This window comes from Pristiophorus japonicus, unplaced genomic scaffold (genome assembly GCF_044704955.1).
Source record: "Pristiophorus japonicus isolate sPriJap1 unplaced genomic scaffold, sPriJap1.hap1 HAP1_SCAFFOLD_389, whole genome shotgun sequence".
Lineage (NCBI taxonomy): Eukaryota > Metazoa > Chordata > Chondrichthyes > Pristiophoridae > Pristiophorus > Pristiophorus japonicus.
Window position 1 is genome coordinate 414,387 of NW_027253750.1, and position 25,043 is coordinate 439,429.

At 55.4% G+C, this 25,043-nt stretch overlaps 1 protein-coding gene across 4 annotated transcripts in view; it reads right to left on the reverse strand.

The window, feature by feature from the left end:
• LOC139250552 (choline transporter-like protein 2) overlaps window positions 1-25,043 on the reverse strand; it is a 120,132-nt gene that overhangs the window by 47,005 nt on the left and 48,084 nt on the right. For all 4 annotated transcript variants that reach the window (XM_070872937.1, XM_070872940.1, XM_070872938.1 and 1 more), the window contains exons 5-15: window positions 23,559-23,643; window positions 22,189-22,317; window positions 19,460-19,520; window positions 15,166-15,289; window positions 14,250-14,333; window positions 12,345-12,457; window positions 9,334-9,465; window positions 5,297-5,396; window positions 4,504-4,596; window positions 2,537-2,624; window positions 1,146-1,408 (exon numbers count right to left, since the gene is read on the reverse strand). In XM_070872937.1, the coding sequence (XP_070729038.1) occupies window positions 1,146-1,408; window positions 2,537-2,624; window positions 4,504-4,596; window positions 5,297-5,396; window positions 9,334-9,465; window positions 12,345-12,457; window positions 14,250-14,333; window positions 15,166-15,289; window positions 19,460-19,520; window positions 22,189-22,317; window positions 23,559-23,643 (1,272 nt within the window). The remainder of the gene's footprint in view (window positions 1-1,145; window positions 1,409-2,536; window positions 2,625-4,503; window positions 4,597-5,296; window positions 5,397-9,333; window positions 9,466-12,344; window positions 12,458-14,249; window positions 14,334-15,165; window positions 15,290-19,459; window positions 19,521-22,188; window positions 22,318-23,558; window positions 23,644-25,043) is intronic.

Consider the following 25,043-nt stretch of genomic DNA (forward strand, 5'->3'; position numbering starts at 1 on the left):
CGCTGCAATCAGCCACGGTTCCCTTCCTGCTTACGACCCAGTGATTCCCCCGAGAGACAGAGCGTGTGTGTGCGTGCCGGGGGCTCAACTCTCGTGCTTTTCCTGACACGCAGTGTCTCACCTCACACTCGGGCGAGCTGCCAGTGCCCGTGAACAGGGACTGCAGCAAGGATCAGCGACTGGAGGGAGGACTGGTCGGAGGAGAAAATCAGAGTGAAAAATAAACTGAACAGAAGAAACATGCATTGCACTGACCAGAAGTAATTCAGTGAAGTTATAAAGTTCAAATAACACTGCCTGCAATAAGGTAGCAATGCCCAGTCACCCCGGCGAGGCCCAGTCACCCCGGCGAGGCCCAGTCACCCCGGCAGTCATGGGGCAGATCACTGAGTGCGAGCCATCACCGGTGCACCTTCATACACCCCCACAGCCAGCCAAGTGCAGCACTGGCTGAAGCACCGGGCCTTTGTGGTGTAGTAGCTGGGGTGTGGACAAGCTTGGTTTGGGTGGCTGATACCCGACAGAGCAGAAATTGCAGAAATTATGAGTGTTGCAGGAAACACATTGTCAGCAAGTTAGAAACCACTGGTGCGTCGGCACAGTCAGAGTTGGCAGCACAAACAACAGACTGATTCAGTAAACCGTTTTCTTCCATTTACTTACAAACATATTTTGGCCTCTCCTCTCCCCAAAGTGCTGACTCTCCCCAGGGTACAGTTCCCCATCTGCACTGAATACGCCAACTTTCCCTGGGTTACAGGTTCTATGGATGGGGTGGGGGGCCGGGGGCAGGGAGGGGAGCGTAAACATGCCAGATCTAACCCAAGTGGCCATTCTTCCTGCGTAAGCCTCGACCCCATTAGCAAGTTATTCGTCGTGAGACAATCACGAACGCCCAGCAGGGGGCACTGGATAGTCACCAGGAGACCTATCTTATTCTTTCCTGTGCAGCTCTGAAACACTCACTGTATCCTGGCTTTGGACAGACTAGGGCTCCAATGTGGGGCCTGCGGGCCTAGCATTACACCCGCTGATACAGGTACCCACTGAGCCAGCGAGGAGCTGAAAGACTTTCTCCTGTTCCTGTGTAACAGGCTCGAGGGGCTGAATGGGCTCCTCCTGTTGCTATGTTCCCAAACTCTTACCTGAGTGCTCGTCCCAATGAAGAAAACACAGGGCAGAGGGGCATGTCGGCTGGTTTGTTGAAGGCCCAGTAGTAGGAGGCGAATGCTCCAGCAAGTGTAACCTGTCCCAGAGCAATGACAAAATTGCAGAGCCAGAAGAAGAGGAAAATGTTGAAGAATTGGAACAGGATGAGGTAGCGATGATAATAGGACTCGCCACCGTAGAACGCAAACAGACACTGTGCTGCTGGGCACTCCTTTGTGATGTTGGAAATATTGAATGTCTACAAGGAGAGAGAATGCAGGTCATTACCTTGGTTCACGGAAATATCCAGTGCATAAACCGTAACAAAACACACTGAGCTCCCGAGACTGGAGCAGAGCTGTCCCACACCCTCCCTTACACTGCTCGGTGTGGCATTCTCCAACCCTTGGTCTGTGCTGCATCAGCCGAAGTCTCAGTACTGCCCCTCCGACAGTGCGGCACTCCCTCGGTACCGCCCCTCCGACAGTGCGGCGCTCCCTCAGTACTGCCCCTCCGACAGCGCGGAGCTCCCTCAGTACTGCCCCTCCGACAGTGCGGCGCTCCCTCAGTACTGCCCCTCCGACAGCGCGGAGCTCCCTCAGTACTGCCCCTCCGACAGTGCGGCGCTCCCTCAGTACTGCCCCTCCGACAGCGCGGCGCTCCCTCAGTACTGCCCCTCCGACAGTGCGGTGCTCCCTCAGTACTGCCCCTCCGACAGCACGGTCCTCCCTCAGTACTGCCCCTCCAACAGCACGGTGCTCCCTCAGTACTGCCCCTCCGACAGTGCGGTGCTCCCTCAGTACTGCCCCTCCGACAGTGCGGTGCTCCCTCAGTACTGCCCCTCCGACAGCACGGTGCTCCCTCAGTACTGCCCCTCCGACAGTGCGGTGCTCCCTCAGTACTGCCCCTCCGACAGTGCGGTGCTCCCTCAGTACCGCCCCTCTGACAAGGGGTAGATTTTACAGAATTACATAGAAGCTACAGCACAGATGCGGCCCATCAGGTCCATGCCAGTGTTTATGCTCCACATGAGCCTCTTCCTACCCTATCAGCATATCCTTCTATTCCTTTCTCCCTCAGGTGTTTATTTAGCTTCCCCTTAAATACATCGATGCGATTCGCCTCGTCTACTCCCTGTGGTCGCGAGTTCCACATTCTCACCGCTCGCCCAGTACTCTGAGCACGCGGCACTGAACCAGACCTGCAGAAATCTGCCGGAGATCCTGCTCCTGACCAGCACCCAGAGTCCCGCTCAGATCTGTGCATGCCAGTCAGAGGGCCAGTGAGACTGGTTTGCAATCTGCTTCAGGTTGGGCCGTGACAGAAATATAAAAGATAAAAGAGTCCCTTCTCTACTCAGCATTTTCTGTACAGAAATCGCACTCACTGTGGGGTCACAGGTCTTCATGCTGTAGTTACAGGTGGTCTCATTGGCCATCACTTTATAAACTGCTTCGTTGGAGGTTGACAGATAGCTTCAGAAAAGCAGTCAAGGAAATAAGAATTTCTTTAAATGAAGGGTTTGAAATTCAAAAGTGGAAACTATGTCTGAGCATTTACACAGCAACTTGTCACAGCCTCAGATCGCACAGGAGACCTGCACATGCAATCAATTACTCTGCTGTTATGTCAGTGAATACATTCGCCAAGGTTCAGACAGCAAGAGGTCAATGGCCAGTTATTTTGTCGGAGGTGTTTGAGAGAAATATTGGCCAGAATACCAGAGAACTCGCTCCTCATCTTCAAATGGTGCCACAGCATCCTCAATTCAACAATTGCACCGAAGAGCGGGATCCCCGACAGTGCGGCACTCCCTCAGTACTGCCCCTCCGACAGTGCGGCACTCCCTCAGCACTGCCCCTCCGACAGTGCAGCACTCCCTCAGTACTGCCCCTCCGACAGTGCGGCACTCCCTCAGTACTGGCTCCCCAACAGTGTGGCACTCCCTCAGTACTGCCCCTCCGACAGTGCGGCACTCCCTCAGCACTGCCCCTCCGACAGTGCGGCACTCCCTCAGTACTGCCCCTCCGACAGTGCGGCACTCCCTCAGTACTGCCCCTCCGACAGTGCGGCACTTCCTCAGCACTGCCCCTCCGACAGTGCGGCACTCCCTCAGCACTGCCCCTCCGACAGTGCGGCACTCCCTCAGTACTGGCTCCCCAACAGTGCGGCACTCCCTCAGCACTGCCCCTCCGACAGTGCGGCACTCCCTCAGCACTGCCCCTCCGACAGTGCGGCACTCCCTCAGTACTGGCTCCCCAACAGGGCGGCGCTCCCTCAGTACTGCCCCTCCGACAGTGCGGTACTTCCTCAGCACTGCCCCTCCGACAGTGCGGCACTCCCTCAGCACTGCCCCTCCGACAGTGCGGCACTTCCTCAGCACTGCCCCTCCGACAGTGCAGACCTCCCTCAGCATTGCCCCTCCGACAGTGCGGTACTTCCTCAGCACTGCCCCTCCGACAGTGCGGCACTTCCTCAGCACTGCCCCTCCGACAGTGCGGCACTCCCTCAGTACTGCCCCTCCGACAGTGCGGTACTTCCTCAGCACTGCCCCTCCGACAGTGCGGCACTCCCTCAGCACTGCCCCTCCGACAGTGCAGACCTCCCTCAGCACTGCCCCTCCGACAGTGCAGCGCTCCCTCAGTACTGCCCCTCCGACAGTGCGGCACTCCCTCAGTACTGCCCCTCCGACAGTGCGGCGCTCCGTCAGCACTGCCCCTCCGACAGTGCGGCACTCCCTCAGTACTGCCCCTCCGACAGTGCGGCACTCCCTCAGTACTGCCCCTCCGACAGGGCGGCGCTCCCTCAGTACTGCCCCTCCGACAGTGCGGCACTCCCTCAGTACTGCCCCTCCGACAGTGCGGCGCTCCGTCAGCACTGCCCCTCCGACAGTGCGGCACTCCCTCAGTACTGCCCCTCCGACAGTGCGGCACTCCCTCAGCACTGCCCCTCCGACAGTGTGGCACTCCCTCAGCACTGCACTGCAGTGTCAGCCTAGATTTTTGTGCTTAAGTCTCTGGAATGGGCCTTGAACCCACAACCTTCAGAAGTGTGAGTGTTACGCGCTGAGTCACAGATGCGAGAAGGTTAAAATGTTACTGCATCAACATGCTGATGTCCCTGAGCTGCCATGAACCGACAGCTTATCACAACCAGCTCTGATACCACACAGCGATTTAGCTAGAAACGGAGAAATGGCCTTTACCCTGTACACGGTCTGTGCACTGACCATGCTGATTATTGCTCTCTAACTTTTGGCACCAACTATGTTAAAGGGTTACAGATCGGAAGACAGCAATAAATGGTTGAAATAAATATCGCAGTAATAGGCAGTTAGTTTATGTTGGAGGATACACAGCTGTGATAGCCCAGTAAGTTACGCAGACTAAGAGCAGTGCAAACGTGACGAGAGGATAGGCCAGAGAGGACATGATGTATCCGATCGCTCTGTGGAAAGAGGACAAAAAAAACTTGTCAAGTAAGTGATGTGTTTTTAAAAAGAGTCACCCTTTTAATCCAACTATCTCCCCGTTCTCCACATGTCCTCATTGGCTGAGTGTGTGAAAAGGCACCAGTGGGGAACTCGACAATTTCCACCCAGGGTGACGAGATCGTCTCCTGTCTCTCACTGGAGACAAGTGGGACCCATCTGATCATACAGGCAACTTTATATCCATGGGAACTCTTCAATCCCCTCCCGCCTCAACCCCTCAACACCCCCGTTTCAAGCGCTCCCCCCTCCCCACCCGCCTCAACACTCCCCACCTCACCCAGCCCCAACCCCCCTCGCCTCACCCGCCCTTCAACCTCTCCCGACTCCCCTTCTAACACCCCCGCCCGCCTCAATCCCCCGCCTCACCCTGCCCCAACCCCGCTCACTTCAATCCCCCTTCAACCTCTCCCGCCGCTCCCCCCTTCTAACACCATCCCCCTCCCGTCTCAATCCCTCAACACCCCCGTTTCAAGCGCTCCCCCCTCCCCACCCGCCTCAACACTCCCCACCTCACCCTGCCCCAACCCCCCTTCAACCTCTCCCGACTCCCCTTCTAACACCACCTCCCCCCCGCCCCAACCCCTTGCTCCCACTTCAGCCCCTCCCGCTCCAGCCTTGCCCCATCCTCTGTGTGAGAATGAACCCTGGACTCACCGGCTTGCTTCCTTCAGCAGGGCGATCGCGAGCATGATCCTTTTCCGTAGGAATATTAACAGCAGAATGATTACAACTTCAATGATCACCAGAATAATCACTGCAACAAAAGACAAGGCAGTCGGACAGCTGGCTCCGGGAACAGACAGAACGCCACACACTGACTACAACACTCCACACCACACACGCCTGGCTCCAGGTCTGTTGTTTAATTATTTCTCTGCTGAATACGTTTTGTCTTCATGCAAGCCTCCCATGTCTGACGAGATCGCCTGAGACTCGTGTTTTCAAGGGTTATTCATAGTCTTAGAGAAGTGGAAAACTGGCAGGTAAAAGTCACCCAACATCACTAAGATAAATCAAGGAATGGTCATTACCTGCTTGCGGAGGCTGTCACAGCACCACTCTCTCTCTGCTCTGCCTTCATAGGTTGGCAGTGGGTTTAAGTCCTCTGCTTTCTACAGACCTTCTCCCGATATAGGACAAGGGCTGCAATTCAGCCAATCAAAATATTTGTTGATGAAAACTGTGTTTTTGTCAAATAATTAAAATGAGAACTAACCTTATGGAAACTGAAACTAAAACTCAAGAAGTGAGGAGACTAAATTAAAGTTCAACTGAATTCTGGGAACTAAACCAACACTGTACATAGAAACATAGAAAATAGGTGCAGGAGTAGGCCATTCGGCCCTTCTAGCCTGCACCGCCATTCAATAAGATCATGGCTGAATATACAACTTCAGTACCCCATTCCTGCTTTCTCGCCATACCCCTTGATCCCCCTAGTAGTAAGGACTACATCTAACTTTTTTAATATATTTAGTGAATTGGCCTCAACAACTTTCTGTGGTAGAGAATTCCACAGGTTCACCACTCTCTGGGTGAAGAAGTTCCTCCGCATCTCGGTCCTAAATGGCTTACGCCTTATCCTTAGACTGTGACCCCTGGTTCTGGACTTCCCCAACATTGGGAACATTCTTCCTGCATCTAACCTGTCTAAACCCGTCAGAATTTTAAACGTTTCTATGAGGTCCCCTCTCATTCTTCTGAACTCCAGTGAACACAAGCCCAGTTGATCCAGTCTTTCTTGATATGTCAGTCCCGCCATCCCGGGAATCAGTCTGGTGAACCTTCGCTGCACTCCCTCAATAGCAAGAATGTCCTTCCTCAAGTTAGGAGACCAAAACTGTGTACAATACTCCAGGTGTGGCCTCACCAAGGCCCTGTACAACTGTAGTAACACCTCCCTGCCCCTGTATTCAAATCCCCTTGCTATGAAGGCCAACATGCCATTTGCTTTCTTAACCGCCTGCTGTACCTGCATGCCAACCTTCAATGACTGATGTACCATGACACCCAGGTCTCGTTGCACCTCCCCTTTTCCTAATCCGTCACAATTCAGATAATAGTCTGTCTCTCTGTTTTTACCAACAAAGTGGATAACCTCACATTTATCCACATTATACTTCATCTGCCATGCATTTGCCCACTCACCTAACCTATCCAAGTCACTCTGCAGCCTCATAGCGTCCTCCTCACAGCTCACACTGCCACCCAACTTAGTGTCATCTGCAAACTTGGAGATATTACACTCAATTCCTTCATCCAAATCATTAATGTATATTGTAAATAGCTGGGGTCCCAGCACTGAGCCCTGCGGCACTCCACTAGTCACTGTCTGCCATTCTGAAAAGTACCCTTTTATCCCGACTTTCTGCTTCCTGTCTGCCAACCAGTTCTCTATCCACGTCAGTACATTACCCCTAACACCATGTGCTTTGATTTTGCACACCAATCTCTTGTGTGGGACCTTGTCAAAAGCCTTTTGAAAGTCCAAATACACCACATCCACTGGTTCTCCCTTGTCCACTCTACTAGTTACATCCTCAAAAAATTCCAGAAGATTTGTCAAGCATGATTTCCCTTTCATAAATCCATGCTGACTTGGACCGATCCCGTCACTGCTTTCCAAATGCACTGCTATTTCATCCTTAATAATTGATTCCAACATTTTCCCCACTACTGATGTCAGGCTAACCGATCTATAATTACCCGCTTTCTCTCTCCCACCTTTTTTAAAAAGTGGTGTTACATTAGCTACCCTCCAGTCCATAGGAACCGATCCAGAGTCAATAGACTGGTGGAAAATGATCACCAATGCATCCACTATTTCTAGGGCCACTTCCTTAAGTAATCTGGGATGCAGACCATCAGGGCACCCGGGGATTTATCGGGCTTCAATCCCATCAATTTCCCTAACACAATTTCCCGCCCAATAAGGATATCCTTCAGTTCCTCCTTCTCACTGGATCCTCGGTCCCCTGGTACTGCCAGAAGGTTATTTGTGTCTTCTCACTGGACCCTCGGTCCCCTGGTACTGCCGGAAGGTTATTTGTGTCTTCCCACTAGACCCTCGGTCCCCTGGTACTGCCGGAAGGTTATTTGTGTCTTCTCACTAGACCCTCGGTCCCCTGGTACTGCCGAAAGGTTATTTGTGTCTTCTCACTAGACTCTCGGTCCCCTGGTACTGCCGGAAGGTTACTTGTGTCTTCTCACTGGACCCTCGGTCCCCTGGTACTGCCGGAAGGTTACTTGTGTCTTCTCACTGGACCCTCGGTCCCCTGGTACTGCCGAAAGGTTATTTGTGTCTTCTCACTAGACTCTCGGACCCCTGGTACTGCCGGAAGGTTACTTGTGTACGTCAGCGCTCCACGACTTTAGAAATACAATTTAAAGCAGACTAATGAAGTTACACTTCTCATTCAAGCCCATTTAGTGTTACACAACATGTCTTGGACACACGTGTGTTGTGTGAGAAATGAAACACCAACAAAGACCGTTTTAAAAAATGGAAATTTTGAAAGAAAAATCCTGAAAACACGACAGTGAAAATAATGGAGAGAAAAACTAAATATTTTATGTAATCTTTAGCAGATTAAAACTAAAATCTGACCATAATTTGTGCTCAAAAAACGAGTCTGGAATTTGAGACAAGCGGATGAGACCGACATTGAAACCATCAAGTACTGCCCCTCCAGGAAGTGGTTTGCTGGACTTGGGTGCATAACGGGTACAGCCAAACTCCTCTGCAGGACAAAGTTAAACGATACAGACAGGCCCTCGAACTCGAAGCGGCAACGTGTTCGCCACAATTATCAGGACTTCGCTTTTTTCAAACCTCTTATTATATATTTTCTCTGAACACTGACCATTGGCAACTGATTAATAACAGAAGCAGATCAAACCTCTGGAATGATAATAAAACAGCGGTGACACACTCTGAATCTAAGCTCACGGCAGGGTCCCTGGGTACTGATCATGTTGTTCCCAAACCTGGCCTGTAGGCACTGAATAAATGTAACAGTCGGTAATATCTCCATACTCCCTAACCCCAACAGTCGGTAATATCTCCGTACTCCCTAACCCCAACAGTCGGTAATAACTCCGTACTCTCTCACCCCAACAGTCGGTAATATCTCCGTACTCCCTAACCCCAACAGTCGGTAATATCTCCGTACTCCCTAACCCCAACAGTCGGTAATATCTCCATACTCCCTAACCCCAACAGTCGGTAATAACTCCGTACTCTCTAACCCCAACAGTCGGTAATAACTCCGTACTCTCTAACCCCAACAGTCGGTAATAACTCCGTACTCTCTAACCCCAACAGTCGGTAATATCTCCGTACTCTCTAACCCCAACAGTCGGTAATATCTCCATACTCCCTAACCCCAACAGTCGGTAATAACTCCGAACTCTCTAACCCCAACAGTCGGTAATATCTCCATACTCCCTAACCCCAACAGTCGGTAATATCTCCGTACTTCCTAACCGCAACAGTCGGTAATAACTCCGTACTCTCTAACCCCAACAGTCGGTAATATCTCCGTACTTCCTAACCCCAACAGTCGGTAATAACTCCGTACTCTCTAACCCCAACAGTCAATAATATCTCCGTACTCCTTAACCCCAACAGTCGGTAATAGCTCAATCTCACACAGCAGAGTCCAGCACTATAATGTGGAGCAGCTACTTACTGAATGCAAGCCAGGTCTGCCGCAGGTGCAGGTACACTCGTATGTCTGTCTGAAAGCCCAGGTCTGTGATTGTGACATCCGACCCCACTATTCCTTTCAAAGCTCGATATTCCATGTAACAATGAAAAATACCTGCAACAAAAGAATATAGTAACTGATCCCCACTGTAACATACGCTAACTCCCAACTCACAAACATTCCGTGGGATTGTTTCCCTTCCTCCCTTCCACACTACAAGGCACCGATTGCTACTGGGGGGCAGTTTCTCGAACAGTCCTCCACTGTACTCCGAGAGTGAGCCTCAACAGTGACTGTAGGCATCTGAGCAGCGCTATCAGAGCCAAACCTCACCCTAATCTCACAATGTCCACACACACACGCGTTCCATCAGCGGTCACTGGATAGTAATCACACCAGGAACCCTGCTTAACCAAGGACACGGAAATTGATGGTAAAGCCTGAACTGTACCACAGCCAGATAAGTTCAGTCTGAACCATCCCCCGGGGTCTGTGGGTCAATAATTCACCGGGCAGTGCAGCCGGGGTCTGTGGGTCAGTACTACACCGGGTCACACTCCCCGGGGTCTGTGGGTCATCTTACACCGGGCCTCACTCCCCGGGATCTGTGGGTCAGTACTGCACCGAGCCTCGCTCCCCGGGTTCTGTGGGTCAGTACTACACCGGGCCTCACTCCCCGGGGTCTGTGGGTCAGTATTACACCGAGCCTCACTCCCTGGGGTCTGTGGGTCAGTACTACACCGGGTCACACACCCCGGGTTCTGTGGGTCAGTACTACACCGGGCCTCGCTCCCCGGGGTCTGTGGGTCAGTACTACACCGGGTCACACTCCCCGGGGTCTGTGGGACAATACTACACCGGGTCACACTCCCCGGGGTCTGTGGGTCAGTACTACACCGGGTCACACTCCCGGGGTCTGTGGGTCAGTACTACACCGGGTCACACTCCCCGGGTCTGTGGGTCAGTACTACACCGGGTCACACTCCCCGGGGTCTGTGGGTCAGTACTACACCGGGTCACACTCCCGGGGTCTGTGGGTCAGCACTACACCGGGTCACACTCCCCGGGGTCTATGGGTCAGTACTACACCGGGTCACACTCCCCGGGGTCGGTGGGTCAGTACTACACCGGGTCACACTCCCTGGGTCTGTGGGTCAGTACTACACTGGGCCTCGCTCCCCGGGGTCTGTGGGTCAGTACTACACCGGGTCACACTCCCCGGGGTCTGTGGGTCAGTACTACACCGGGTCACACTCCCCGGGGTCTGTGGGTCAGTACTACACCGGGTCACACTCCCCGGGGTCTGTGGGTCAGTACTACACCGGGTCACACTCCCCGGGGTCTGTGGGTCAGTACTACATCGGGTCACACTCCCTGGGTCTGTGGGTCAGTACTACACTGGGCCTCGCTCCCCGGGGTCTGTGGGTCAGTACTACACCGGGTCACACTCCCCGGGGTCTGTGGGACAATACTACACCGGGTCACACTCCCCGGGGTCTGTGGGTCAGTACTACACCGGGTCACACTCCCGGGGTCTGTGGGTCAGTACTACACCGGGTCACACTCCCCGGGTCTGTGGGTCAGTACTACACCGGGTCACACTCCCCGGGGTCTGTGGGTCAGTACTACACCGGGTCACATTCCCCGGGTCTGTGGGTCAGTACTACACCGGGTCACACTCCCCTGGGTCTGTGGGTCAGTACTACACCGGGTCACACTCCCGGGGTCTGTGGGTCAGTACTACACCGGGTCACACTCCCCGGGGTCTGTGGGTCAGTACTATACTGGGTCACACACCCCGGGGTCTGTGGGTCAGTACTACACCGGGTCACACACCCCGGGGTCTGTGGGTCAGTACTACACTGGGCCTCGCTCCCCGGGGTCTGTGGGTCAGTACTACACCGGGTCACACTCCCTGGGGTCTGTGGGTCAGTACTACACCGGGCCTCACTCCCCGGGGTCTGTCGGTCAGTACTACACCGGGTCACACTCCCTGGGGTCTGTGGGTCAGTACTACACCGGGCCTCACTCCCCAGGGTCTGTCGGTCAGTACTACACCGGGTCACACTCCCCGGGGTCTGTGGGTCAGTACTACACCGGGCCTCACTCCCCGGGGTCTGTCGGTCAGTACTACACCGGGCCTCACTCCCCGGGGTCTGTGGGTCAGTACTACACCGGGTCACACTCCCTGGGGTCTGTGGGTCAGTACTACACCGGGCCTCACTCCCCGGGGTCTGTCGGTCAGTACTACACCGGGTCACACTCCCCGGGGTCTGTGGGTCAGTACTACACCGGGCCTCACTCCCCGGGGTCTGTCGGTCAGTACTACACCGGGCCTCGCTCCCCGGGGTCTGTGGGTCAGTACTACACCGGGTCACACTCCCTGGGGTCTGTGGGTCAGTACTACACCGGGCCTCACTCCCCGGGGTCTGTCGGTCAGTACTACACCGGGTCACACTCCCCGGGGTCTGTGGGTCAGTACTACACCGGGTCACACTCCCCGGGGTCTGTGGGTCAGTACTACACCGGGTCTCACTCCCCGGGGTCTGTCGGTCAGTACTACACCGGGTCACACTCCCCGGGGTCTGTGGGTCAGTACTACACCGGGCCTCACTCCCCGGGGTCTGTGGGTCAGTACTACACCGGGTCACACTCCCCGGGGTCTGTAGGTCAGTACTACACCGGGTCACACTCCCCGGGGTCTGTGGGTCAGTACTACACCGGGCCTCACTCCCCGGGTCTGTCGGTCAGTACTATACCGGGTCACATTACCGGGGTCTATGGGTCAGTACTACACCGGGCGGGGTCTGTGGGTCAGTACTACACCGGGTCACACTCCCCGGGGTTTATGGGTCAGTGCGGCCTGGTCTAAGCCAAGCACACGGAGGCGCTTGCCGATTTGAGTGGGACTGGAGCAGTTGAGGAAATGTTTCAGTACTCCTGATCTATGAAGAGTGGCAGCAGCATTACTGTCCCAGCCGATGTTAACGTACCGTAGCCGAGGGCAGCAATGAGCAGCAGTATGCTCAGCCATACCATGAAACAGGCAGTGAACCGCATCAACAACACGAAGAGCAGACTGAGCACCAGTGCGATGAACATACCGCTGCAAAACAGGGACAAAAGTCAATTAACAGCAATTTGCATTTATATCGTGCCTTTAACGTAATAAAACGTCTCGAGGCACTTCACAGGAGTGTTATCAGACACAATTTGACACCGAGCCACATGAAGAGATATTAGGACAGGTAACCAAAAGCTTGGTCAGAGTTTTTTTTTAAATTAGTTCCCAGATGTGGGCATCGCTGGCAAGGCTGGCATTTATTGCCCCTTGAGAAGGTGATGGTGAGCCGCCTTCTTGAACCGCTGCAGTCCGTGTGGTGAAGGTGCTCCCATAGTGCTATTAGGGAGGGAGTTCTAGGATTTTGACCCAGCAACGACGAAGGAACGGCAATATACTTCCAGGATGCTGTGTGGAGGGGAACGTGGAGGTGGTGGTGTTCCCATGCACCTGCTGCCCCTGACCTTCTCGGTGGTAGAGGTCGTGGGTTTGGGAGGTGCTGCCGAGGAAGCTGTGATGAGTTGCATCTTGTAGACAGTGCACACTGCAGCCACGGTGCGCCGGTGGTGGAGGGAGTGAGTGTTTAAGGTGGTGGATGGGGTGCTTTGTCCTGGATGGTGCTGAGCTTTTTTGAGTGTTGTTGGAGCTGCACTCATCCAGGCAAGTGGAGAGTATTATATCACACTCCTGACTTGTGCCTTGTAGATGGTGGAAAGGCTTTGGGGAGTCAGGAGGTGAGACACTTGTCGCAGAATACCCAGCCTCTGACCTGCTCTTGTTGCCACAGTATTTATGTGGCTGGTCCAGTTAAGTTTCTGGTCAATGGTGACCCCCAGGATGTTGATGGTGGGGGATTCGGCGATGGGAATGCCGTCGAGGTTCGCTGGTTAGACTCTCGCTTGTTGGAGATAGTCATTGCCTGGCACTTGTGTGGAGTGAATGTTACTTGTCACTTATCAACTTAAGCCTGAATGTCGTCCAGGTCTTGCTGCATGCGGGCATGGACTGCTTCTTTATCTGAGGAGTTGTGAATGGCACTGAACACTGTGCAATCATCAGCGAACATCCCCACTTCTGACCTTGTGATGGAGGGAAGGTCATTGATGAAGCAGCTGAAGATGGTTGGAGCGAGGACACCGCCCTGAGGAATTCCTGCAGCGATGTCCGGGGCTGGGACCAACAACCACAACCATGCTAGGTATGACTCCAGCCAGTGCAGATTTCCCCCGATGCCACACTCAGTCAAATGCTGCCGATGTCGAGGGCAGTCACTCTCACCTCACCTCTGGAATTCAGCTCTTTTGTCCATGTTTGGACCAAGGCTGTGATGAGGTCTGGAGCCGAGTGGTCCTGGCGGACCCAAACTGGACATCGGTGAGCAGGTTATTGGTGAGTAAGTGCTGCTTGATAGCACCGTCGACGACACCTTCCAGGCATTGCTAGACCAGGAGCTAATGTAGGTCTGCGAGCACAAGGGTGATGCGAGATCGTGGCTAGGAAATGGAGATTGTGGTGGAGACTGAAGACAATGACCGTGGTGTCTTACCAATAGTTAATTGGAGGAAATTTCTGCTCATCCAATACTGGGTGTGGGACAAGCAGCAAAACAAGCGAGAGGCAGTGGAAGGCTCGAGAAAGGCGGCTGTGAGCTGGGCTGGATGTCTCCGACGTACATATGGAACGTGATGTTGTGTTTTCAGATGAAGTCGCTGAGCGGCATGTAAATGAGAAATTGGAGGGAGTCCACTGGGGACTCCAGAGGTGACGATGCAGTACCAGCAGGACCAAAACTTGGTCCCACCTTATAGGCACGGGAGGGAATAAATTGAACACTTACATCAAAATCCAGACCCAAGATTTGGTGTAATCTTCAAATATCTTCATTGCCGTCTCTCTGGCATCGAGAACGAGATTTGCTCCCCTGTAGAACAGAAAGGGTAGTTGGTACATAACACACAGCTCACACAGAACCTTGTGAATCTTGGGAAGGAGCTCGAAGTGGGCTGTGCAGCTTGGAGACCATTGCAGCGGGAGATACGAGAGGGAGATAAGAGAGGCGGGGGGAGAGATACGAGGGGCCGGAGTGGGGCGGGGAGAGATACGAGGGGTAGATACGAGAGGCGGGGGGAAGAGATACGAGGGGCGGGGGGGATACGAGGGGCGGGGGGGAGATACGAGGGGCGGGGGGATACGAGGGGCGGGGGGGAGATACGAGGGGCGGGGGATACGAGGGGCGGGGGAGAGGTATGAGGGGCGGGGGAAAGGTACGAGGGGCGGGGGAAAGGTACGAGGGGCGGGGGAAAGGTACGAGGGGCGGGGGAGTACGAGGGGCGGTGGGGTACGAGGGGCGGTGGGGTACGAGGGGCGGTGGGGTACGAGGGGCGGGGGGTACGAGGGGCGGGGGGTACGAGGGGCGGGGGGGTACGAGGGGCGGGGGGGTACGAGGGGCGGGGGGGTACGAGGGGCGGGGGGGTACGAGGGGCGGGGGGGTACGAGGGGCGGGGGGGTTGATACGAGGGGCAGTGGCCTAGATTATGTGCTCGAATCTTGGAACCTACAACTTCTTGACGCAGGGGAGGGTGCTACCACTGAGCTGAGCCGACATTTGCCTGACAGGGAGCTTTCCTGTACCTGACCTGAGAGTGCTCAATACTGGCCTTGGTAAGGAGTACTCACGGTGGGAAAGTGTTCCCATCTCCAGCCCCCAATGAGCATAAAACTCACACCACAAAGTGAACAAAAGGATTACGAACTTGGCTCCTGCGAGCAGCTGCGTAGCATTTACATGTTCTCCAGCCTCAGGCTTGAAGTCAGTCTCGTTGCCGACAGTAATCACACCCTTTATGGTTTTTAGGTCAGGGAAGCATCGGCGAGTGACTGTACAAAACAAGAGGTTAAGGTAAGCCTTGGAACATCAGAAATCCCTCCGGACAAAGTCCCAATCACAGCATTTCAGTGGCCAGCTGTCCTGGCTTCTTTCAGTAAATGTGGTTCATTGCACACAGCTTCCTGCTCCGTATCAGCACCCAGCGAGCCCTGCTGTCAGGGTGTTGGTGTGAATGTGGGCCGAGGACAGAATCGGGCTCGCTCCACACTCAGTCTATGGTGAGACTTGGAAGGGGAGGTCAGGGCGTCCATTAAATCGTATCAGCGCCTTTGGCAAATAAGGGTCAAACCCGAGTGGCAGAAGGAATGTGCAGGATTTGCACCATGCATTACTGAGTGTGTGCAGTTCAGACTGATGGCGCTCGCTTCACACACCGGTACAGGTTGCTTCACTTCCTCCCTGTTGTTTTCTGGAGTTAAGCAACAATCAGGCAGCTGGCTAGAGTTGGTATCACACTTCCTGCAGCCTGTGAGAAACTTTACTTCAACTGGTACTTGCGCTAGATCGAGATCCTTACCCCTGCCCCGACCCCTCCTGCACCCCTCCACCCCACCCCGACCCCTCCTGCACCCCGCCCCGACCCCTCCTCCACCCCTCCACCCCGCCCCGACCCCACCTCCACCCCGCCCCGACCCCTCCTGCACCCCGCCCCGACCCCACCTCCACCCCGCCCCGACCCCTCCTCCACCCCGCCCCGACCCCTCCTCCACCCCGCCCCGACCCCTCCTCCACCCCGCCCCGACCCCTCCCCGACCCCACCTCCACCCCGCCCCGACCCCTCCTCCACCCCGCCCCGACCCCTCCCCGACCCCACCTGCACCCCGCCCCGACCCCTCCTCCACCCCGCCCCGACCCCTCCTCCACCCCGCCCCGACCCCTCCCCGACCCCACCTGCACCCCGCCCCGACCCCTCCTCCACCCCGCCCCGACCCCACCTGCACCCCGCCCCGACCCCTCCTGCACCCCGCCCCGACCCCTCCTCCACCCCGCCCCGACCCCTCCTCCACCCCGCCCCGACCCCTCCTCCACCCCGCCCCGACCCCTCCCCGACCCCACCTCCACCCCGCCCCGACCCCACCTGCACCCCGCCCCGACCCCTCCTGCACCCCTCCACCCCGCCCCGACCCCTCCTCCACCCCGCCCCGACCCCTCCTCCACCCCGCCCCGACCCCTCCCCGACCCCACCTCCACCCCGCCCCGACCCCACCTGCACCCCGCCCCGACCCCTCCTGCACCCCGCCCCGACCCCTCCTGCACCCCTCCACCCCGCCCCGACCCCTCCTCCACCCCGCCCCGACCCCTCCTCCACCCCGCCCCGACCCCTCCCCGACCCCACCTCCACCCCGCCCCGACCCCACCTGCACCCCGCCCCGACCCCTCCTGCACCCCTCCACCCCGCCCCGACCCCTCCTCCACCCCGCCCCGACCCCTCCTCCACCCCGCCCCGACCCCTCCTGCACCCCGCCCCGACCCCTCCTCCACCCCGCCCCGACCCCTCCTCCACCCCGCCCCGACCCCTCCTGCACCCCTCCACCCCGCCCCGACCCCTCCTCCACCCCGCCCCGACCCCTCCCCGACCCCTCCTCCACCCCGCCCCGACCCCTCCTCCACCCCGCCCCGACCCCTCCTCCACCCCGCCCCGACCCCTCCCCGACCTCTCCTCCACCCCGCCCCGACCCCTCCTGCACCCCGCCCCGACCCCTCCTCCACCCCTCCACCCCGCCCCGACTCCTCCTCCACCCCGCCCCGACCCCTCCTGCACCCCTTCATCCCGCCCGACCCCTCCTCCACCCCGCCCCGACCCCTCCTGCACCCCTCCCCAACCCCTCCTCCACCCCTTCATCCCGCCCCTCCTCCACCCCGCCCCGACCCCTCCTCCACCCCGGCCCGACCCCTCCTCCACCCCGACCCCTCCTGCACCCCTTCACCCCGCCCCGACCCCTCCTCCACCCCGCCCCCTCCTGCACCCCTTCACCCCGCCCCGACCCCTCCTGCACCCCTCCACCCCGCCCCAACCCCTCCTCCACCCCGCCCCAACCCCTCCTCCACCCCGCCCCGACCCCTCCTGCACCCCTTCACCCCGCCCCGACCCCTCCTGCACCCCGCCCCGACCACTCCTGCACCCCTTCACCCGCCCCCTCCTGCACCTCTTCACCCCGCCCCGACCCCTCCTGCACCCCTTCACCCCGCCCCGACCCCTCCTGTACCTCTTCACCCCGCCCCGACCCCTCCTGCACCCCTTCACCCCGCCCCCTCCTACACCCCTTCACCCCGCCCCGACCCCTCCTGCACCCCGTCCCGACCCCTCCTGCACCCCAACCCCGACCCCTCCTGCACCCCGCCCCGACCCCTCCTCCGCCTCGACCCCTCCTGCACCCCGCCCCGACCCCTCCTGCACCCCGCCCCGACCCCTCCTCCACCCCGACCCCTCCTGCACCCTGCCCCGACCCCTCCTGCACCCCGCCCCGACCCCTCCTGCACCTCGCCCCGACCCCTCCTGCACCCCGCCCCGACCCCTCCTGCACCCCGCCCCGACCCCTCCTGCACCCCAACCCCGACCCCTCCTGCACCCCGCCCCGACCCCTCCTCCGCCCCGACCCCTCCTGCACCCCGTCCCGACCCCTCCTGCACCCCAACCCCGACCCCTCCTGCACCCCGCCCCGACCCCTCCTCCGCCTCGACCCCTCCTGCACCCCGCCCCGACCCCTCCTGCACCCCGCCCCGACCCCTCCTCCACCCCGACCCCTCCTGCACCCTGCCCCGACCCCTCCTGCACCCCGCCCCGACCCCTCCTGCACCCCGCCCCGACCCCTCCTGCACCCCGCCCCGACCCCTCCTGCACCCCGCCCCGACCCCTCCTGCACCCCGCCCCGACCCCATGGACACCAAAGACTTTTAAAAATAAATGCCCACTGGTTCCTGTGTGATGGGAGGTGTTCCTTACGTTATTCAAACTGCATACAGCCACCCTCCCACATTCCCAACAATTTGCCTTGTGCAAGATGTTGCCTCATTATACAGCCCACTATCACCAATTCCTCCACTCTGACAGGATTCAACCTCACTGCCCAATAAAGATGAGCTTCCTCTCGTTACTCCGTGTGCCGAGGGCATTGTTGTACTCTATCTATCAGAGTAATATTTCGGGACTCTGATTGTGGGCGTGTGCTGCTGGGTTTTAAACACAAATTGGACTTTGGCAGCACACTATTATCACAATAAATATAGCAGACAGGAAAAGGACCAGTAGGACCACCCGGCCAGATCAAAAGTTCAAAACATCCCACTGCACTCTCCCTTAAACCTCTCAATCCCACTCTACACCCTGTCCCTTATACCTCCTCTCCCACTCTACACCCTGTCCCTTATACCCCCTCTCCCACCCTACACCCTGTCCCTTATACCCCCTCTCCCACCCTACACCCTGTCCCTTAAACCTCTCAATCCCACCCTACACCCTGTCCCTTATACCCCCTCTCCCACCCTACACCCTGTCCCTTATACCCCCTCTCCCAACCTACACCCTGTCCCTTAAACCTCTCAATCCCACCCTACACCCTGTCCCTTATACCCCCTCTCCCACCCTACTCCCTGTCCCTTAAACCTCTCAATCCTACCCTACACCCTGTCCCTTATACCCCCTCTCCCAACCTACACCCTGTCCCTTATACCCCCTCTCCCACCCTACACCCTGTCCCTTATACCCCCTCTCCCACCCTACACCCTGTCCCTTAAACCTCTCAATCCCACCCTACACCCTGTCCCTTAAACCTCTCAATCCCACCCTACACTCTGTCCCTTAAACCTCTCAATCCTACCCTACACCCTGTCCCTTATACCCCCTCTCCCAACCTACACCCTGTCCCTTAAACCTCTCAATCCCACCCGACACCCTGTCCCTTATTCCACGTCCTATGGTCTATCTTTTCACCTTTCAATCACTTTGTTCATCTAAAAATGACCCCGCTCACTTTTGCATTTTGAATCATCACCTGTTTCATCCTCGCTGTGGTTTACTAAATCTAAACTGTTCACCTTCCACCCTGGGAGCTAATATCCCTACTCCCTGGCTCAGACTTTGTGGTTTAGGTCAAAGGGAAATGACCGAAGGCAGAAGTGGGCGAGCTCTCCCAGCCACAATCAAACCCACAAACACTTACAAGGCTTGCTGGGAATTATGAAGGCAGGACAGATCTCATCCCGAAACACTTCGACAGGCGTCTGAAAGGCAAAGAGAGAATGCAGAGAAAGTGGATGTATTGGTTGTAATCTACCAAAATTCCCTGGATTCTGGGGCAGTCCCAGTGGATTGGAAAACTGCAAATGTAACACCCCTATTTAAAAAAGGAGGCAGGCAAAAAGCAGGAAACTATAGACCAGTTAGCCTAACATCTGTCGTTGGGAAAATGCTGGAGTCCATTATTAAGGAAGCAGTAGCGGGACATTTGGAAAAGCATAATTCAATCAAGCAGAGTCAGCATGGTTTTATGAAGGGGAAATCATGTTTGACAAATTTGCTAGCAGGGTGGATAAGGGGGAACCAGTGGATGTGGTGTATTTGGATTTCCAGAAAGTATTCGATAAGGTGCCACATAAAAGGTTACTGCACAAGATAAAAGTTCACGGGGTTGGGGGTAATATATTAGCATGGATAGAGGATTGGCTAACAAACAGAGAACAGAGAGTCAGGATAAATGGGTCATTTTCCAGTTGGCAAACAGTAACTAGTGGGGTACTTCAGGGATAGGTGCTGGGGCCTCAACTATTTACAATCTATATTAATGACTTGGATGAAGGGAGCGAGTGTAATGTAGCCAAGTTTGCTGATGATACAAAGATGGGTGGGAAAGCAAATTGTGAGGGGGACACAAAAAATCTGCAAAGGGATATAGACAGGCTAAGTGAGTGGGCAAAAATTTGGCAGATAGAGTATAATGTGGGAAAGTGTGAGGTTATCCACTTTGGCAGAAAAAATAGAAAAGCAAATTATAATTTAAATGGAGAAAAATTGTAAAGTACTGCAGTACAGAGGGACCTGGGGGCCTTGTGCATGAAACACAAAAAGTGAGTATGCAGGTACAGCAAGTGATCAGGAAGGCAAATGAAATGTTGGCCTTTATTGCAAAGGGGATAGAGTATAAAAGCAGAGAAGTCCTGCGACAACTGTACAGGGTATTGGTGAGGCTACACCTGGAGTACTGCGACAGTTTTTGTCTCCGTATTTAAGGAAGGATATACTTACATTGGAGGCTGTTCAGAGAAGGTTCACTGGGTTGATTCCGGAGATGAGGGGGTTGACTTATGAAGAAAGGTTGAGTAGGTTGGGCCTATGCATGGAGTTCAGAAGAATGAGAGGTGATTTTATCGAAACATGTAAGATAATGAGAGGGGGCTCCAAAGGTGGATGTAGAGAGTATATTTCCACTCATAGGGGAAACTAAAACTAGGGGACATAGTCTCGCAATAAGGGGCCGCCCATTTAAAACTGAGATGAGGAGGAATTTCTTCTCTCAGAGGGTTGGAAATCCATGGAATTCTCTGCCCCAGAGAGCTGTGGAGGCTGGGTCACTGAATATATTTAAGGTGGAGATAGACAGATTTTTGAGCGATAAGGGAATAAAGGGTTATGGGGAGCGGGCGGGGAAGTGGAGCTGAGTCCATGATCAGATCAGCCATGATCTTATTAAATAGTGGCCTACTCGTGCTTCTATTTCTTATGTTCTTATGTTCATTTCACACTTAAAAAAACAATAGTTGTGCAAGTTGTTTGTGTATCATGCTGGGTCTTTTTGCTTCTGTACGTTATATCTTCTGTAAATAAATCTGACTCTGAAGTTTAGCCTGTATGGTTTGCTCTTGCAATTTTCCACTTTCAAAGGCAATGGGAGAATATGGTGGTCCTCCCTCACACTCTCCACAAATGGTTTATCACGAGTTAGCGCTAATTTTTAAAACTGGGCTTATTAACCTAAAGAATGGGTTCACAAAACATTTGGGTATTCTCTGGGAAAAGTACATTGGAACAATCTGAAACTCGGAGGGGTGAGGAAATCGTAGCTGATTGTGTCAGGGGATCACTTGGCTCACTGGCTCAGCAAGTAATCACTGTCCGGTGTGGTGCAGACAGAAGGTCCCAGGTTACAGCTCCAGTCAGTGCCAAGTTAGCTACTGTAGAAGGAAATCAGCCAGGGTTCCTGATCCCACACATTGTCCAGTGTGTGTCGATGTCGGTGAGAACAGATGGGGTTCTGCTGCAACACTCCCTACCATTCAATCCCCGCTGCCACTTACTGTCTAGGGTCACACTTGAGCCTGGGTTTTTAATCTGGTTTTTGCCTCTCCCAGGAGATCACATGGCTCCAGTTGGGGTGGAGTGTAGATGGTTTTTAGTATAAGAGGTGTGGCAGTGGTGAGGGGCGGACTGGTTTGGCTGGGTGCTATTTGCCTTTCTGTTATTGTTCATGGGTTTGTATGTAACCTTTGGGGCTGCTGGCGAAGGGCCGTGCTGCTCTTTGTCGGCCGACGCAGACACCATGGGCCAAAATGGCCTCCTTCTTTGCAGTAAATTTCTATGTTTCTATGAAGGATCGCCCTTTGCGAAAGTCTCCCGAGACAGCTGGTGCCTGAGACGTGTACCCCGGGGAGAGTCAGAGTCTTCAGGAGAGGAGGGGACCTATGCCCCCGGAAGAGATAGCACCTTCAGGAGAGGAGGAACTGTACCCCAGGGAGAGACAGCGCCTTCAGGAGAGATGGGGAACTGTACCCCAGGGAGAGTCAGCACCTTCAGGAGAGATGGGGAACTGTACCCCAGGGAGAGTCAGCACCTTCAGGAGAGATGGGGGAGAAACTGGAAAAAGAAACAAGTGAAAACAACATTACTGCAACTCACCTTGGTGGAATCATTAAAGCCTGGTTTACAGAATTGGATATAATTCTTCCATCTCTCTGGATTCACCTTATGCATCCCAAAGACAGTTAAGAAACTGTCAAACTTCTCTGGGCATTTAGCAACACAGGTCTGCAAAAACAAAGTCAATGGGGTCAGCAAAGGGCAGAGTGACTGTCAAAGCTTTTTCAATAATTTTCTAAGGTTTATCAAAGTGAGGTGCATTAGTGTTTGGGAATGGATTTAGTATCAGCATCAAACACTCCTGGGTCAAGTACAACGGGTTAGATACAGAGTAAAGCTCCCTCTACACTGTCCCATCAAAGACTCCCAGGGCAGGTACAGCATGGGGTTAGATACAGAGTAAAGCTCCCTCTACACTGTCCCATCAAACACTCCCATAGCAGGTACAGGGGGTTAGATACAGAGTAAAGCTCCCTCTACACTGTCCCATCAAACACTCCCAGGACAGGTACAGCATGGGGTTAGATACAGAGTAAAGCTCCCTCTACACTGTCCCATCAAACACTACCAGGGCAGGTACAGCATGGGGTTAGATACAGAGTAAAGCTCCCTCTACACTGTCCCATCAAACACTCCCATAGCAGGTACAGGGGGTTAGATACAGAGTAAAGCTCCCTCTACACTGTCCCATCAAACACTCCCAGGACAGGTACAGCATGGGGTTAGATACAGAGTAAAGCTCCCTCTACACTGTCCCATCAAACACTCCCAGGGCAGGCACAGCACGGGTTAGATACAGAGTAAAGCTCCCTCTACACTGTCCCATCAAACACTCCCAGGGCAGGCACAGCACGGGTTAGATACAGAGTAAAGCTCCCTCTACACTGTCCCATCAAACACTCCCAGAGCAGGCACAGCACGGGTTATCCATTAAATTTGTTAAACTTTGTTGATATGACATTTATTTTCTAGCTTCACCACTTTGGGTGTCGTTTCCTTTACAGCCAATCCAGTAATACAAGCACCCGAGAAACTCCAATCGTTTCAATTTGGCAACAACTTTGGGCTGACCCTGGAACCAATATGGAGCCACCTGACCTGGGTTGGTGCTCCCAGCTACTACCCCCGCCCCCCCCACCCCGGAACACATCCGGACACCAGCCCGGGAACATACCCGGGAACCTCCCCCCCCCCGACCCCGGGCACTCCCCGGGAACACACCTACACGTCATTTTATCTGATCTTATTTTGTAATCCTTTCACATTAGGAAAGTAAAATTCTTTTCTGTGTCCTCAGACTTTCTACTAAAATAAACAGGAGGAATCTCACGCCCTTAACTGCGAGGCAGTGACAATTAAAATCATGAAAGTTTTATCCATTTCCACTCAGAAAGGAGTAATGTTCTTACCTGTGTGGTTGGGCACTGTAACTCCAGCAGTACCAGAGGGCTGGCACACTTGAGAATGTTGAAATAAAACAGAAACGGTTTGTGTCTGGAAAAGTCACAAAAAAAGAAAGAAATGCCACAGTGTTTTATAAACGGAGGCAACATTATGCATCCAGGCGATTAAACAGCCACTTGCTGTCAACCCTCTGTCGATAACAGCATGCAGGCAAATAACCGGTCAGCAATGACCCGGCTCTTTATGAAGCATCCACCACCACGCCCCGCGAGCTGCCTGCCACTATTCTACACCACATTCATTCCCCCCTCCTCCACGTGCTGGGAGACCAGCCCCGTGTGCCGATTTCCGAGGTGCCTTACCCAAGTGCCTATCAGCCCGCCCAGTGATTGGCAAGAAATTTAACTGCCAAAGGCCTCACAATCAAAACCAGATCTGGTCCTCATAAATGTGGCAGGTGGCTACTGGAAAGCAATCGGGGGCGGAACCGGCTGATTGTCTCCAGCCCTGGGGTAGTGAAGGGCGACTCGAGGACCAGGCACAATGAGCAGGGAGTCAGGGTTCAATCTGGGACTGAGAATAGGGCCGCTAACCCTGGTTGGATATATTCCTCAAGGCGTCATTATTGACATCCTGTCTCCATCACGCCCCCCGCCACACTCCTCCACCCCCCCACTCCTCCAACACCCCCCCACTGCTCCACCCCCCACACTCCTCCAACACCCCCCACACTCCTCCAACACCCCCCACACTCCTCCAACACCCCCCACACTCCTCCACACTCCTCCACCACCCCCACACTCCTCCACCACCCCCCACACTCCTCCAACACCCCCCACACTCCTCCACACTCCTCCACCACCCCCCACACTCCTCCACCACCCCCCACACTCCTCCACCACCCCCCACACTCCTCCACCACCCCCCACACTCCTCCAACACCCCCCACACTCCTCCACACTCCTCCAACACCCCCCACACTCCTCCACACTCCTCCAACACCCCCCACACTCCTCCAACACCCCCCCACTGCCCCCCCACTCCTCCACCCCCCCCACTCCTCCAACACCCCCCACACTCCTCCACACCCCCCACACTCCTCCAACAAACAAACACCCCCCACTGCCCCCCCACTCCTCCACCCCCCCACACTCCTCCAACACCCCCCACACTCCTCCAACACCCCCCACACTCCTCCAACACCCCCCACACTCCTCCAACACCCCCCACACTCCTCCAACACCCCCCACACTCCTCCAACACCCCCCACACTCCTCCACCACCCCCCACACTCCTCCAACACCCCCCACACTCCTCCAACACCCCCCACACTCCTCCACACTCCCCACACTCCTCCACCACCCCCCACACTCCTCCACACTCCTCCACACTCCTCCACCACCCCCCACACTCCTCCACCACCCCCCACACTCCTCCACACTCCTCCACCACCCCCCACACTCCTCCACCACCCCCCACACTCCTCCAAC